General features: G+C 43.2%; 1 protein-coding gene across 2 annotated transcripts in view; it reads right to left on the bottom strand.

The window, feature by feature from the left end:
- Positions 1-671: 671 nt before the first annotated feature.
- Positions 672-16,915, bottom strand: part of CLNS1A (chloride nucleotide-sensitive channel 1A) — a 502,722-nt gene continuing 486,478 nt past the window's right edge. For both annotated transcript variants that reach the window (XM_044073345.1, XM_044073344.1), the window contains one exon: positions 672-1,231. In XM_044073345.1, coding sequence (XP_043929280.1) covers positions 1,191-1,231 — 41 coding nt within the window. In that variant the 3' untranslated portion in view covers positions 672-1,190. The remainder of the gene's footprint in view (positions 1,232-16,915) is intronic.

The following is a 16,915-nucleotide window of genomic DNA, read 5'->3' as shown; positions in this document are numbered from 1 at the left end:
TATATATATATATATATACATATATACACATATATATATATATATATATATATATATACATATATATATATATATATATATATATATATATATATATATATATATATATATATATATATATATATACATATATATACATATATATATATATATATATATATACACACACACACAAGTATATTGTATATAAATAAATGATAATGCTGTGTACATGAAGTGCTGAAACATTAATAGGGACTGTGTTGACCGCTGAAAGAAAATGTTTAGTGAAAAGTTGTATATATTTAATTAGCAGAAGTGGATTGCCATGATGTTTTAAGATTGACAGATTAAAAAATCCAAACGAAACAATAAATGAGCAATATTTTACTAAATTCAAAGACAGACTCAAGCTGTTCCCAAAATAAAAAAAAAACTGTCATTTGCCAAGGCAGGTATAGTCAAGGAAGCATATTCATCCTGTGGCAAGTGAATGTGGCAATTTCATAGCATGCATAGCTAAGGAAGCATGTCCATGCAGTGTGAGAAATAGAAAGAAACCAAATTCTGATTGAGGGGTGGATGAATATTAACGATCCTCAATGTTAGACCGGTTTACGTTAAATTTCTATTTAGTAGAGCATTAGTCAAGTTTATTCACACTTACCCTTAAAAATACACTAGAGATAGCATTCATTACAAAAAGTGGTTTATTTAACAAGTTAAATTGCAATGTTTATTAAAGACGTAACAGCATAAAACGATTCTGATCACATTTACACCTTTAACGTCTTCACTCTTATAATGCTGAAACTACAAAGCTGAAGACTGCCGAAGTGCTATATACAGTAAAACATGAACTTCTGAGCAGGAAATTAAGGTACCTTTTTCGTATCCTAATTACTGTATTAATCCTGCTAAAAATCTGCATCCTTACCCTACAATTAACCACTGTAGAGTCCTGCTGAAACAAATTGATCAAAATATTTGCTCACGTCTCAAATCAGTCAAGAGGCAATGGCCATTCTGTGATCTGTTGAGCAAACTGTAACCACTTTCAGTATGGAAAATCAACATTTACACCTTAATTTAAATCATGTTAATCTAGTATATTAGAAGTGCAAACGTTAAACCCTGAACAAATATAACTTCTGTTGGAAAAATGGAGCTCATTGGTTAACTTGATGCTTTAAAACGCCACAAAGTCCATGCTACGCAGACATTTTGACCAGGAAAGAATCTTCAGTCATATCTGAGGAGGAGAAGACAGTGTTAATAAAGTCAGTAAGTTTTTAATTAAATGCTATTTACACATTTACAACTAGACATACACTGTGGTAATTCCTTGAATGCAAATATGGAACTGAATGACTAACTGACAAAAAAAGCAGCAGCAATATCAGCTAGGACAAGCTGAGCCATACAATACCACACCTAGTAGCGCAGCCTGAATGGTAATGTAGAGGGACACTATGCACTACAGGTTTCATTTGTCTTAGTTATTCAACAGACTGCACAGCTGGAAAAGTACTATGAGAAAAGTTCAAGCCAAGCAACAATTGCCATCTTTGCAACTGCTCTCTAACATGTACCACAATATCCTTTATAGGCTAGAGGCAATTTAACAGACTACCACACACTGCAATTCAGAGAGGGAAAAACGCTGGTCACCATGGTCTCAGTGATAATGCAAGAAGCATTGTAATATGTAGATATATACAAGCAAAGGGAGAGCCCAGGGTACTCTAACAAAAGGTGTTAATACTATACCACTACATCCAAAACAGTGCTATCACTTGCTAGTGCGTAGAACATTTTGCCACCAGATATTACAGAGTTCCAGAGACAGAACTACTAGTATCCTATGAAAACTATAGTTGAGGGGCATTTACCATAAATATATTTTCCTACTTCTAATGACCTACAAAGTTGACACTGCTTGATGAGTTTACCAGTGTATGAAGACACGACTGCATGCAAATGTAGAGATGAAAGAGAAATACGGAAAGTACAGTTGTGTACACTTACCATAAATGTAGATGTTCGGTGTCTTCACTGTTGCAGTCATGACTGTAGGGTTCTCCCCTGCCGGCAGGCAGTCCTCGGTCGGCCAGAATCCCAAAGTCTGGGTCCGGCGTCGGCTGCTCAGCCATGCTCCCTGATGTCAGAGCACCAGGAGTATAAAGCCGACAGCCAACGCCATGTTCTCCAGCTTTTCTTGCCCCAGATGTCAGGTGTTCCAAAATGAACAAGATCCCATACCCTTTGCAAATACACCTCAGAAGAAGGGTGAAGAAGGGAACCACACAAAGGAAACAAATAAGAGGGGACAGGAGGGAGGGTAACCCAGACTGCAACAGTGAAGACACTAAAATCTACATTTATGGGAAGTGTACACAACTGTATTATGTTCACCGTGTTTCACTGTTGCAGTCATGACTGTAGGGTTGAATCCCAAAGCAGAATAAAAGGGAGGTGGTCAAAGTAGAGGGGGCGGCTAAAAGGCCCTGCAAGACTGCAGAGGCAAAGCCTGCCCTAGACTTAGAGAGGTAGATTGTAGTGTTTGGAAAAAGTATGCACTGAACTCCAAGTTGCAGCTTCCAAAATGTCTTTGGTAGGAACTCCCCTGAGGAAAGCAGCTGAAGTGGCAGCAGCTCTGGTAGAGTGAGTCCTTATACTCCCTGGGATTTGCTTTCCATGGTGTGAATAGCAAAATCTGATTCCATGAGCAATCCATTTAGAAATGGTCGGTTTTGAAACGGCTTTACCTTGGGAACTTGAAGCATAAAAAACAAACAATTGCTCTGATTTCCTGATGTCCTTGGTTCTGTCCAGGTAAAAACGTAGTTGTCTGTGTACATCCAAGTAATGTAAGATCCTTTCCCCTTTATTTTAAGGAGTGGGGAAAAAAGTTGGCAAGTGAATAGTTTGATTTAAAGCCACTTTGGAAACCACCTTAGGCATGAAAGTAGGATTAGTCCTTAGACACCCTGTCTTGATGAAAAATAATATAAGGTTCCACAGTCATAAGAGCTTGCAACTCTGAAACTCTCCTGGCAGAGGTCAGAGCTAACAGGATGGCTGTCTTCCAAGATAAAAACTTGATGTCAGATGTGGCAGCAGGCTCAAAAGGAGGTAAGGTGAGCTTTTCCAAAACATAGTTGAGATCCCAAGCAGGAATGGGTGGAGATCTAGGGGGCCTTAAGTTCTTAGCTCCTCTGAGAAACTGTCTCATGAGCTAGAGGGAAAAGATTGGAGGGTCTGTATTAATGAGCAGAAATAGCAGAGGCATGTATTTTTATGGAAGAGAAAGAGAGACTCCTATGTAAGAGGTCTGTCAGGTAAAGTAAAATCAGAGGAATGTTAGGAATAAGAGGATCTGAATCCAGAGCCTGCATCCAGGAGCAAAATCTTTTCCATTTTCCTGCATAAGATTTTCTAGTGCTAGGACGTCTGGCTTCTAAAATGACATCCATAACCTGCTTGGGTAGGAGAAAATGAATCATAGACACTGGATTAACCATGCCGCCAGGCTGAGAGTTCTGACATGGGAGTGCAGAACCTGACCCTGGTGTTGGGACAGAAGGTTCGGTGTCTGTGATAAAACCCAAGGGGGCTCCAGACAAAGGTTTTTTAGTGTTGGGTACCAAAACTGTCGAGGCCAATTTGGGGCCAGCAAGATTATCATCTTGGGCTTGTCCTGTTTGATCTTTAATAACAGCCGTGGAAGAAGAGGTAGAGGCGGGAAGGCATACACAGAGAGGTTTCTCCAACTGAATGATAGTGCATCCACTTTCCAAGCTAGTTCATGGAATGTCCTGGTGCAAAAAATCTGTAGTTGATGATTGAGGTGGAATGTAATCATCTTGAATATTTCGGTGTCCAGCATCCATTCGTGTGGGTCCGACAGGTTCCTGCTCAGACTGTCTGCCAGGAAGTTTTGCTTCCCTGGTAGAAATGAGCTTGAAGGTCCAGATTGCAAGCTAGAGCTGTGTTCCATAGATTCATGGCTAGTCTGCAAAGGGGATAGGAATGAGATCCCCCTTGCTTGTTTATGTAACCACATAACTGTGGTGTTGTCTGTTCGTATCAGTAGTTGTCCTGGATGTAGAAGATTCCTGAAGGCCAACAGAGCCTTCTGAACGGCTAACATTTCTTTTAAATTGATATGCAGGAGCTTCTGATCCTTTGTCCAAAGGCCCTGCAGACAGTTGCCCTGAAAATGGGCTCCCCATGCATAATCTCAGGCGTCTGTGGTTAGTATCCGAGTGGCTGAAGGCAGACTGAAGGGCTTTCCTTTGTTTAGAGTACATGTCTTCAAAAGGAATTCCTTTGGTGGTCCAAGGCAAGGCAGAACGGTAATCTGTATGTCTAAACTGTGGCAATGCTGAGACCATACACTTTTTAGGTACCACTGTATTTTCCTCATATGTAGTCTTGCATATGGTACAAGAAGGATGCAGGAGGCCATGTAACCCAAAGCCTGCAGGAATTTCCTTGCAGATAGCAGAGTTAATGTTGCCAAGATTTTGAAAGTTGAAGCCAGCTGTAATTGTTTTTCGTATGTCAGAAATGCCATCTGGGTTGTTGTGTTGAGAAGAGCACCCAGAAAAGTTATTTGTTGAGAGGGTGTCAAATTTGACTTTATGTTTACAGTGAATCCCAAGAACTTGAGTAGATTCTGAACAAATTCTAGATGCTGGAGTAAGACATCCTTGCTGTCTGCCTGAATAAGACAGTCGTCCAGATAAGGGTAAATTTGAATTCCCTTGAGTCTGCAATAAGCTACAACTGGAGCCAGGCATTTGGTGAAGACCCTGGGCGCAGTACACAATCCAAAGGGCAGTGCAGAGAATTGAAAGTGCCTCGATCCGGCCTTGAACCGGAGGTATTTTCTGCATTCCTGCCTGATGGGAATGTGTAAACATGCCTACTTTAAATCCAAAGTTACCATTCATGCATTCTTGGTCAGCACTGGAAGTAGCTGCTGTAGAGTAAGCATCTTGAATTTTGGTATCTCGAGAAAAGTGTTCAGGACTGACAGATCCAGAATGGGTCTCCATGAATTTTGCTTTCTGGGGACTAGAAAGAGCCTTGAGTATAAACCTTGTCCCTTTCTCTGAAAGTGGAACCAGTTCTATGGCCTACATAGCCAAGAGAGATTCCACCTGGTTTAAGGCCTCTAACCATTGATGTTTTGGAAGATCCGGCCATCCGCTTGGTCTTGGTAGGGTATGAAAATGGAATTTGTAACCTCTTGAAACCACATCCACAACCCACTTGTCTTGGGTTATACGAGTCCAATTTAGGTGAAAGAGAGAAAGTTTTCCTCTGAGAGGGGCTTCCAGGCAAGAAGTTCCTGCAGCCCAACAGAGGGAGTCACTGAGTGTTTTCTATGAGCCTGCGACCTGTCCTCTCCTCCCCTAGGAGTGGAAGCAGTCTACTGTCTTGGTCTATAAGAAGCTTGCATTTGAGGCCTTCCTCGGGAGCATCTGTACCTACCCCTCTGAGGCCTGTCAGAATTGGGAAAGGACCAATTTTTAGTAGGCCAATTCCTACTAAATCTGGGTGGCTGTACTTGTAAGAAATCTTTGACCGTTTGCATGGATTTTGCCTTGTCCTCCATCTTCTTTATCACCTCTTCAGCTTTAGTTCCAAACAAAACATTATGCTGAACAGGAGCATCCAATAATTTAACTTTTACTTGATCTGGCAAGTTTTGTTCCTTTAACCATGCATGCCTTCTAATGACTGTCAGAGGCAGCAGCCCTACAAGAAACCTCCAAGGCATCAAATCCACAGTGTAAACCATGCTTCCCAACTTGTTCATTGGCATGCATTAAGTCATGTAATTACTTATCATCTGCACAGGCGGAAATGGAAGTTAACTTTTGTTTTAAAACAGACAGAAGAAATTGCTGGTATTTCAGCATATGAAACTGACAGTTTAAAGCCCTAATAGATAAAGTAGCAGAAGTGTACACTTTTTTGCCCCATCTTTCTAAAGATCTGGAATCCTTCTCAGTGGGAATGGGGTTTTTAGCAGAAGCGGCCTTAACCCCCTTAGGACCCTGAGAAATGGTTTCAGGATCAGCAGTAGGATTCTTGTATAAAAACTGGTGGGAATCGGGAACCCTATTATCATCTGTCTGGCTTAACAGGAGCTGGAGGAAAAGAGTCAGGAGTTAAGTTAGCCTCTGAAAAAGCATCATCCACAATATCCAAAATAGGAGGAATAGCCAGGGGTCTATGTTGGGGAAGAAGAAGAAAATCCCCAGGTTTTTTCTTACATTCAGAGTACTCCTGTCCTTCCCAGTGAAAATGTTCCCTCATTTCATGCAAAGTTTCCCCAAAAGAGAAATCCTCAGGGGGAGAAGCTGAAGGAATGGATTCCTCAGCATCAGAATCCTCATAAGGAGGGAAAGAATATTCCTGGTCAGAACTGAAGAAACAGAAGCCTGATCAGAGGAGTCATAATACACTTCCTGCCTTGGCCTTTTTATCTGGAGGGGGATGTGAACCCCTAATCATAGTAAGTCTTCAGCCATCTTGAGTAACTGTTTGAGACTTGGGTGCCGGATCAGAAGAGGTCTGGGCTGCAGTCCTTGATTTGGAAGGAGTCTTTGCCTTTGCCTTTATTAGAAGCTGAGTAGGCCTGAAAACCCCTTTGGAAGCCGGTACCTGCACAGCGGCACCGGACCCATCAGAAGGAGCATTGTCCGAAGGTCCTGCAACAGAAATATTCAAAGGCCTAGTTGGCTCCTTGTGGGAGTCCGTTTCGGCCATCGGTTCCAAAATGGCCGACAGGGGCTGCAAAAGCGCCTCAATGATGACGGCCGAACCTGAAGCTGGCTCTGCTTGTACGATATAGTCCGATTTGGACCTCGGAGGCCTGTCTTTATCCTTGCATCGTTTGTGAACTCCTGGTGCCGGAACTGTATCAGACGACATTTTGTAATTAAAACGCCTACCGAAGTAATGAAATGCAAAATTGTACCTTCGTTTAATTGTACGTTGATTGAATCTAGCACAAAACCGACAACTAGCTATGTCGTGGTCAGGGCCTAAGCAAGGAATACAGTAAGAATGAAAATCCTTAATGAGGTATTTGCTTCCCACATGAAATACAATTAACTTTTTCTGACATCGGACTGGAGCAAGAAAAAAGTTTCCCCAAGGGGGTACTTGGCTTTGAGTAGGAGAAGAAAGTCTTCGGACTGAAGTATGTTTAGAAAAAAATTGTCAGGAGTCAGCCGACCGGCACTTGCGAACGGCTATAACCGCACAGCAAGAAAGACTGGAGAACATGGCATCGGCTGTCAGTTTTATACTCCTGGCGCTCTGACATCAGGGAGCATGGCTGAGCAGCTGACGCCGGACCCAGACTTTGGGATTCTGGCCGACCGAGTACTGCCTGCCGGCAAGGGAGAACCCTACAGTCATGATTGCAACAGTGAAACACGAACATCATGCACTGTATCCCTTCCTTCTTTCTAAGTACGCATTTTTCTTGGAAGCTCCCACATTTAGCCGTGTGCACCATATAGTGGTAAATGATGTGATATAATGCAGTGCACTACTGCAGCCCAGTCCACACCGAAACTCAGTTCACACTCTGCCACTGAGTGTACTCTTCCTGAAAACGGAGATAAAACAAAAGGAGTGACACCTTCAATCTATACCTGACTGGTAAGGACTTCCAAGATGGCTGCACATTAAGTAACAGTTTAATTCGAGGTCTCCCAGTGTGAAAACAGAAACTTAGGAGACAAAGCCAGTGGACCTAAATTTCTTCGTATTAAGTGCACTGCCTGGATGCCAGGGAAAATTAGCAGAGGACATGAAAGAAAATCAACTACAAAGGGTGATATAGAAACACTGGGAAAAGTACTGCAGCTGCTCAGCAAAAAGCAGTGCAAGTTCTAAACATTACTTCCAGTAACCTGGAGGAAAGTATAAGGCAACTGCACACAGACCTGATTAAAATAAACAAAATACTGATGGAGTACATCAATTCAAATAATAAAAGGCTGGAAAAATGGAAGTGTTAAACAGATAGATAAGGTGATAAAACTGCAAAACTCATCAAAATGAAAAAAGGCAGGCTGAATATGAGACTGCACAAGAGAGGTTTCAAAAAATAACAATTTGAGAACAGAGCATGCATGGAAAACCTGGGAATTTCTGCTGTACCAAAGAAGCTGAAAGAAAAACTATTAATTTTATTAAAGCACAAATAAGCAACTGGATTGGTATTCCACAACAGGAATTGTTAATTGAAAGGGCACATCATGTGTACGCTCCAATCCTGGCTATAAGAAAGCAACCTAGACCTTTGATAGTAAAGATGAAATCTTACCAGCAGGAGGAGTTGATTCAGACAAAACCATGGCAGAAGGACAAAGTACTAAACGTGGAACAGAGCAGAGTGTTTGTGGAGAATGACTACTCGTGCACCAGGCAGAACAAGAGTAAATTTATTCTATTATTCAGGGAATGTCGAGAAGCAGGCATGAGATTCAATTTTTCAAATGGAAAATGCTTGAGAGAAGGAAAAACAAGGCTCTACTAAAGAATCAAGAATACACTGGAAATGAAGCAGAGACGGGATTTGGGAGATGGAGATGAACAGGAATATAAAACCAGTAACTTGGAAATTGACAAATGTGGGAGTAGAAACCGATAATATTTGTGAAACATGACAGAACAAGAACATCTGGAAATACTGGATTCTGTTAAATGTATAAGGGACTATATAAAGCATACGCCCTACTTCCTGTCAATGTTTGGAAAAATACTCAGGAGAGGGGAAGAAGAGGGAGACAACCAAGTAAAAAAAGATTTTTTTTCTTCATGGTAATATTTTAATAGCTATTTATTTTCTTTGCATGTTATAATGTTTTCTCAGTTATGTTAAATGTAGTGGGGACACTAATGTAAACAGAACCTCCTGATTTTTTCTTTCTCCCTTCTTTTTTCTCCTTGTTCAATTTTAAGAAATGTAGGCACTGCAATGTAAACAAAAAAAATCTGGTTAAAATAGCATGGCGGAAAACATTAGTGTGCTTTTTCCTCATTCTTGCATAGGGGAATGACTAGGTTAAGGGTCCTTAGCTAATCTATTAAGTTTTAAGAGAAAGCAAATAAATGAAAGAATATGATTACAAGGCTTTTTTTCTAGTAAACAAATGTATGCTTGGGAGTTTTTGTCTGGTTCTTGTGTCTCTAAGAGACAATCTAATAGAGAAGTGGCTTGGAGAGAATGTGTACCAAAACATTCAAGTGCCTTCCCAGCTGAGACGGCTATAAAGGCAAGACAAAGCCAGACAGCACTTAGTAAAAGCACAGGCTGTACCATGCGGTTTAGCATGAATAACAACCTTTCTTTTAGGTTACCCTCATGCCTGTGTGTGTGTGTGGCTGCGAGTCTGGAATATTTGTTCTTGTTAGGAGGGTAAAACTTCAATATTTGAAGATGTACATACTGCTGTGTTAGTATTAAGTTAATAGGTTTTAGGGAGCACTGGGGGTGCATTTTTTGTTTGAGAGCTTTCAATAAAACAGTTTTGCATGATGTGACATGGGCTCAAATGGAGATTGCAAGAAACAACTGTTCTAACCTGCCAAACAGTATATGCATGCAACACAACAGCTGGAAATAGAGATTTAACAAAAAAGCTGTTATACACAAGGTGGGAATAACTTAAGAATATGATGCTTTCTGTAACGTCTTTACTCATCAATGGTTGTACAGATAAATACAAAAGAGAATGTTGTGCTGTCACTTTCGGCTTTTCCCGGTTAGGGGTCACCGCAGCAGAACTCCGGTCCGCTAATGATTGGCAGTAGATTTTTACGTGCTGGCTTGCCGGGCCTAACGCACAACCTTCAATGAAGGAACGCCCATTCACGCATGTCACCACACAGAAGACACTCTGAGAATCGAACGGGCAACGTCTGAGGCGACAACACTACCGCAGCATACAAAAGAGAATAGTGAACTGTATTAAAAATGTAGAGTGCAAATAGCTATCCTACAGGAAACGCACTTGGAAAGAACTGAACCTGTGAATTTGATAAAGGTTTTCAGGATGGTTACTTAGCGGAACACCTGGCTCAAAGGAAAAGAGGAGTACTTATATTAATTGCAAGAGGAGCTCCAATAGTGACAGAAGAGGATAAAAAGGATAATAATGGCAGACTTGTATTACGAAGGGGCTACTGGCAAGGGAGGAGGATTACACTGGCATGCAACAGTGGACAGTCGGATTATCCAAACTAATTGGGATCTAGGGTAGTTTGGATAATCAAACCTACATTGAACCAGATAAACTTCTAAAATAGTGTTTTTTCTGCACGCAGGGGAATGCGCTTTTCAACCATTCGGCAATTTCAGTGGAAACAAAAAGAAGTTATGTCCTTACCATAATGTTCCATGTGAGTTAATCTCGCCTTTTTGTTCTTACACGTGGGTTCGGAGCTGATCCCTCGGCTTCAAGTCGGCTGCTTTTCAAGCTCAGACTCTCAGAGAAGCTCGAGACCTAGTGTATATCCCATGATGCTCTACTGTAAATCCCCAGATCTAGTATTCTGCAACCAAGACAGCCTACAGGAAGAAATAGAACTATAGTGCCTACATATCTAGGTAAAGTGTGTAGAAGGAAGAAACAGTCTGTTCCAGAAGACAGGCTGACAAAAGACGACCAGTCCACCAAGGCAACAATCTTTCTCAACCAGAGGGGGAAGGTGGGCGGGAATGTAAGAACAAAAAGGTGAGATGAACAACTCGCATGGAATGTTATGATAAGGACATAACTTCTTTATGTGAAGTTGTTCAATCTCGCCGTTTTGTTCTTACACGTGGGTAGCGTCCCAAGCACCCTAATCCTGGGTGGCTCACGGGAGAACATTCCTGAACACAGTGGAACCAAAGGAAGCCCTGTCCATAGAGGTCCTGTCCACTTTGTAATGAGTGATAAACGTGTGAGGTTTTGACCACATGGCGGCTGCACAGATGGTATCCAAGGGCAAACGAGCTGCATGAGCCAATGACGTAGAAACAGTCTGGGTAGAATGGGCTTTAACGTTAGTTAATGGCTGATTAGTGGAGGAATAAATGAATTTAATGCAGTCAGAAAGCCACTTGGATAATGTGATTTTTGATACTGCAAAACCTTTCTTACTCTCTGCATGAGACAAAGAGTTGATCAGATTGTCTGAAATCCTTCGTCCTATCCAAGTAGAATCTCAATTGTCTGTGTACATCCAGCTTGTATTCCAGTCTGTTGGTATGGTGTCTAAAGAAGGTTGGAAGCTCAATGGACTGATTTAAGTTGGTCTCTGAACAGACCTTGGGAAGGAAGGTAGGGTTAGTCCTGAGGGAGACCCTATCAGGGTGAAAAATCAAATATGGGGGCTTGGAGGACAAGGCCTGAAGTTCGGAGACCCTACGTGCAGATGTAATGGCTACCAGAAATAGTTTTCCAAGACAGAAACTAAGTGATATGATGAGGCGGGTTCGAAGGGGGCAAGCATCAATTGGGATAAAACCAGATTCAAATTCCAGGGAGAGACAGGGTGTCTTATAGGTGGTCTGAGATGGTGGGTCCCTTTTAAGAATGCCTTACATAGTCTATGGGACATGATGACAGACCCGTTAAACCCTATATGGAAATTGGAAATAGCAGCCAATTGAACTCTAATGGTGGCAGCTGCTGCGCCATCATGGAACAAGGAAGACAAGAACTCTAAGATGGTATGAATAGGTGCCACATAAGGGTCAATGTCATGATGAGAAGCCCAGTGAACAAATAGTTTCCATTTGCTATTATATAGCTTCCTGGTAGACAGTTTATAAGAGGAAACTATAATATGTTGGACCGCGGGAGACAAATCTTGAGACCTGGCTAATATGGGAATTGGAGCAGCCAAGCTGTCAGTTTTAGGGAGATGAGGGAGGGATGAACTCCCGACGAATGAGTCAGAAGATCTGGCACTGGGTCCAGGATCCATGGTTCTTCCACTTGATACTTCTGCAGGAAGGGGAACCAAATCTGCCGAGGCCAAGACGGGGCTATCAAAATCACAGTCCTTCCCAGATTTTTGGCTTTCTGCATGAATTTGGGAATTGGGGGAATTGGTGGGAAGGCATATAGGAGGCCCGGGGCCAATTGTGTACGAGAGAGTCCCTCGGGTTGTTCCCCGATGGGGGATAAAGGGCAAAGTAGCTGCTGCATTTGGCATTCATCGGAGATGCAAATAGGTCGCAGCAAGGCTGGCCCCCATCTGCGGAAAATCTTGTCCGCCACCTGTTTTGAGAGACCACTCGTGAGGCAACAGCATGGCCCTGCTCAGCTTGTCCGCTATCACGTTGGAAGACCCCGGGATGTGTTGCTATCAGAAAGTGTCCGGTGGACACAGCCCATTGCCAAATTCTTAGGGCCTCTCAGCATAAGGGATATGATCTGGTTCCCCCTTGCTTGTTGATGTACCAGACTACTGACATGCTGTCCGTCTGGATCGCAATTGTACCTGGAGGAAGAGAGTCGTGAAAGTGTTGCAACGCCAGGAACACCGGTCTCAGCTCTAGGACATTTATATGCAAATGTGATTCCATGTTTGACCAAGTGCCTTGGACAGTCTTTCCCTGAAATAGCCCCCCACCCTATCAGGGAAGCATCAGTGGTCACTGTGGCTGTGGGTTGGGGAAGAACAAAGGGACGCCCGATTATCACTTGGTCACTGTTCAACCACCAATTGAGATCCTTCTTGCAAAGATTCGTTAACCGGATCTCATGTGACATGGACAGTTGTTGGTAAAACCACTGTGCGAAGAGGAGCCACTGGAGTATCCGCATGTGCATGCGCCCTAACGGGACTGCTATCAGTGTGGCTGCCATTGTGCCTAATAGCTGCAGTATCTGGGACGCAGGAGCTTTGTTTTGGACCTAAAGACCGGATAATTGACTTTAGAGATACAATTCTTGCTTGAGGCAACCTGATCCTTGAACTGATGGTGTCCAGTTCTGCTCCTATAAATGTAATATACTGTGAGGGCGATAATGCAGATTTTCCGAAGTTTAAGGTTATGCCCAACTGGGAACAAAGGCTTATGGTGTAGTCTCTTGCTTGGATTAGTTGATGCCTGGAGGTGGCAGTGAGGAGCCAGTCATCCAGATATGTAAACACCCGGAATCCCAAACGTCTCAGGTGAGCCGTGACCACTGCCATACATTTTAACACCCTGAGGGCTGTGGTGAGACCAAAGAGCAGGACTCTGAATTGGTAATGACTGGCCCCCAGCCGGAAACGCAGGTGATCTCTGGATGATCTGTCCATTTTGATGTGGTAGTAAGCATCCTTGAGATCTATACAGCACCATCCAATCGCCCGTTGCTAAGAACGGAAGAATCGATTGAAGCGTGACCATCCAGAACTTTTCCTTCTTGATGAAGGTATTGAGTTTGCTAAGGTCCAGTATGGGCCTCCAGTCCCCTGTTTTCTTTGGAACTAAAAAGAACCTTGAGTAAGTTCCGGATTCTATTTGGTCCGCCAGGACTGGCTGGATGACTCTTGTCTAGCAGTTTTCGGATTTCTATGGCTACTAGCTTTCTCAGACTGGGTGGAATATCTGGAATCCTTGTACACATGGGAAGGATTTTTGTAAAGGGAATGTGGTAACCTCTGGCAATGATGCTTTTTACCAAAGAATCCGTTGCAAAGTTTAGACAGGTGTTTGGGTATAAAGCCAAGCGACCCCCCGACTGCCTCCAGAGAAGGACAGCCGGGCTTCCTTTCAGGAACGCTGATAGGGCTTACCAGAGAACTGCTCCCTGTCACCCTGGTTTTGCGGACTGCCTCTGCCATTTGGACGGCGTCTTCCATTTCTGCCCCCTCCTCTGCCCCTAGAGGGGGTATCAGTAGGTGTGGTTTGGAAAGCTCCTTGGGGTTTTCGGAACCACATTTTTCCACTTTGTTGCCCTTTGGGGTATGGTCTAGTTGGAGTGGAAAAACGGACTCCTACAGCAGAGTCTTTCCTTCTTGTTCACACCTAATAAGTGTCTCCTTAACTTTGGGTCCGAACAAGGCAATACCGGTCAGGTTTACTAAGAGCAGGTGGGAGGGCGTCAGGGGCTAAGCTGGATTCATGGAAATCATCATCCACCACTTCTAAGATGGGGGGATGGCTAGGGGTCTGTGCTGGGGCAGTTCCAGAAACTCTCAGTCTTTTCTTAAACTGGGAGTAGTCCTAAGATTTCCATTAGTAATGTTCTCAGAGGGTGTGAAGGGTTTACCCAAAGATAAGGTCTTCTGGTGAGGAGGCAGAAGGAATGGATTCCTCTGCATCTGAATCCTCATGAGCAGTCAGAAGTTGTTCCTCTTCAAAATCTGAATAATCAGATTCCTCAGAATCCTGTTCTGTCAATTTCAGGAGAAGGATGCCTTTTCCTTTTAGAAGTTGTGACCGACCCCTGATAAGGGAGATAAGATCCTCAGCCATTTTAAGCATTTGTGCTTGGGGTGGTGGAGCAGGAACAAGATGGTGGCTAGAGGCAGGTTTTCTAGGAGTGGCCCGGCTTCTAGGCCTAAGAGTATCCATTGGTCTGACAAACGGTAGCTGGATGAGAAGACATCTTTTTTTGTCTAGATTTGGTAGTGCGAGGCACCTCCTCAGAAGCAGTTGCCTGCGTCGCGGCTCTGGACCCAACAGAGGCAGAGACGGCCAAAGCCTCTGAAGACGAAGATTTCTGCGGCATACCAGACTCCGAAAGGGTCTTGGTAGAGGCCTGTGTAGATATCTTATCGGGCATCCGGGGCTGAGAAAGCACCTCAATGAATTCCGGAGAACTGACTACCTGCTTAGCGGTAGAATCATTGGAAGGCTTAGCCTTGTGTGGTCTGTCTCTATCTCTGCGTTTTTTTCAGATGGTCTGATTGTTGGCTGACTGATGCCATTTCAGAATGCTAAAACAGAAGACGAATATACCTGTCTACAATAAGAACTCTATGGCGAATGGTTCTCTCGTTAAAGAGGGCACAGAACTGGCAATGGGAGACGTCATGGTCTGGGCCTAAACAAGTGGCGCAGTATGAATGGAAGTCTCGGTGTGGGATCTGCTTTCACAGGCGAGACCATTGTTAACTTTTTTAGACATCGGTTAGTGCAAGAAAAAACGATTCCCAACGGGGTACTTAGCTTTAGACGTTTTCAGCTGTAATTCAAACTCTGGTAGCGACTGACTGGCACACTTGTGAACTGCTTCTGCTACAGGTTCCACGGCAAGAAAGACTGGTATAATGGCGTCAGCTGCCTTGCTTTACAGCACTGACAGAAAAACATTGACTCTGGTATTCGGGCCGGCCGAGGCTATCACAGCAAGGATAACCCACAGGTGATGATTGCAACAGTGAAACACGAACATCTACAGATCCATAAGCTTAACCAGCAAGGCTATGAAGGGAATTCATCATGAACTTTATCAAAGACATTGGTGACCTTCAAACTCTCGACCCAAACCAATTTGGCTTTATTAAGGGTAGACCATGATTATTAAACCTGGTGGACTGAGTATGTCAAAGCCCTGGATGAAGGCAGAACAGTGCATTCAGCCTATCTTGAGTTAGCCAAGGCTTTTGACACAATCCCCCACTAGGGCATCACTGAGAAAGTCACCTATCTGGGAATTAATCCATGTGTCACTAGATGGGTAGCCAACTGGCTTACAGACAAAACACAGTCAAAGTTGTGGATTTCACCTCAACCAACAGACCAGTTACTAGTGGTGTACCACAACAATCTGTGCTGGGCCTCCTACTGTTTGGAATCTATGTCTCAGACGTCCAGGTGAAAATAGATGGCCTGTGGCTTACCAAGTTTGCAGATAACTGCAAAATAGGTGCAATCATGGAGTCCCCCAATGATGTTGGCATACTACAAAAGGGGCTTTTACAGTCAAATGATTGGTGCTAAAGCCACGGACTTAAACTAAATGCAAAAAAATGCATCATCATACCTTTTGGCAAAGAAGTCGTCCCTGCAAATTACAATATAAATAGTAACCCCCTTTAGCTGAAACTATATGCAGAGAGATTTGGGAACGCAGGTTGATAGAATCTTAACTTCTATCATCACGTCTCCACAGTGGTAAGGAAGACCTTCTACACTGCACATCTCATAAGGTTGTTAAACTCCCCTGTACTCACCCCTCATCAGGTAAGAGTACAATGCTCCCTTCTGTATGTACCTCACCAGACACCTGCAGCAGTTGGACAGACCTCAAGAGGTTTCTCAAAAAGAAAATTCAGGGCCTTCAACACATGACCTACATGGACTGACTGAAGGCCCTTTCACTGTACTCTATCTTACAGGCGGCTGAAAGGCGACGTATCAGGACTTCGGAATTCAGGCCGACTGCGGGTAGCCTGCCAGCAGGATAACCCCAAGTGTAATGACTGCAACAGTGAAACACGATGATAATCATTAACAGGACATGCGGGACAGACAGTTATGTCTGTAAGACACTGCCACTCCTCTGGAATAAACTCCCAATTCACGTAAAACAGAACTCCTCAATGACCCTATAAGCGTAACTTAGGCAACTAGATGGGAGACTGTAAATTTACCCCGAAGGTATCATCTATGTCCCTCTTGAATAAGGGCAGTCAATGCTGTTCAGACTCGCACTACAAATGTAGACTATACAACTTGGTCAATAAGGGAAAAAGTGTATAACATGGCGAGGCTTACAAAGACTCTAGGGCCAATAGTCTAGTAACCTCCTATGAACCTATAACAAGAAATCATTTAGAAGTATGACAAATATTTCAGAAATTCTACGAGTCTGTATAAAGGAGAGAAATATGGAAATCAAGAAAAGGTACAAATGGAATTGTTTATGAAATAATTAAATATATGGTTTACTGTCAAATGGGCAAT

This window comes from Protopterus annectens, chromosome 5.part1 (genome assembly GCF_019279795.1).
Source record: "Protopterus annectens isolate FY-2018-M chromosome 5.part1, PAN1.0, whole genome shotgun sequence".
NCBI lineage: Eukaryota > Metazoa > Chordata > Ceratodontiformes > Protopteridae > Protopterus > Protopterus annectens.
Note: the sequence above shows the minus strand (reverse complement) of the source record. Positions and strands in the feature narration are given on the sequence as shown.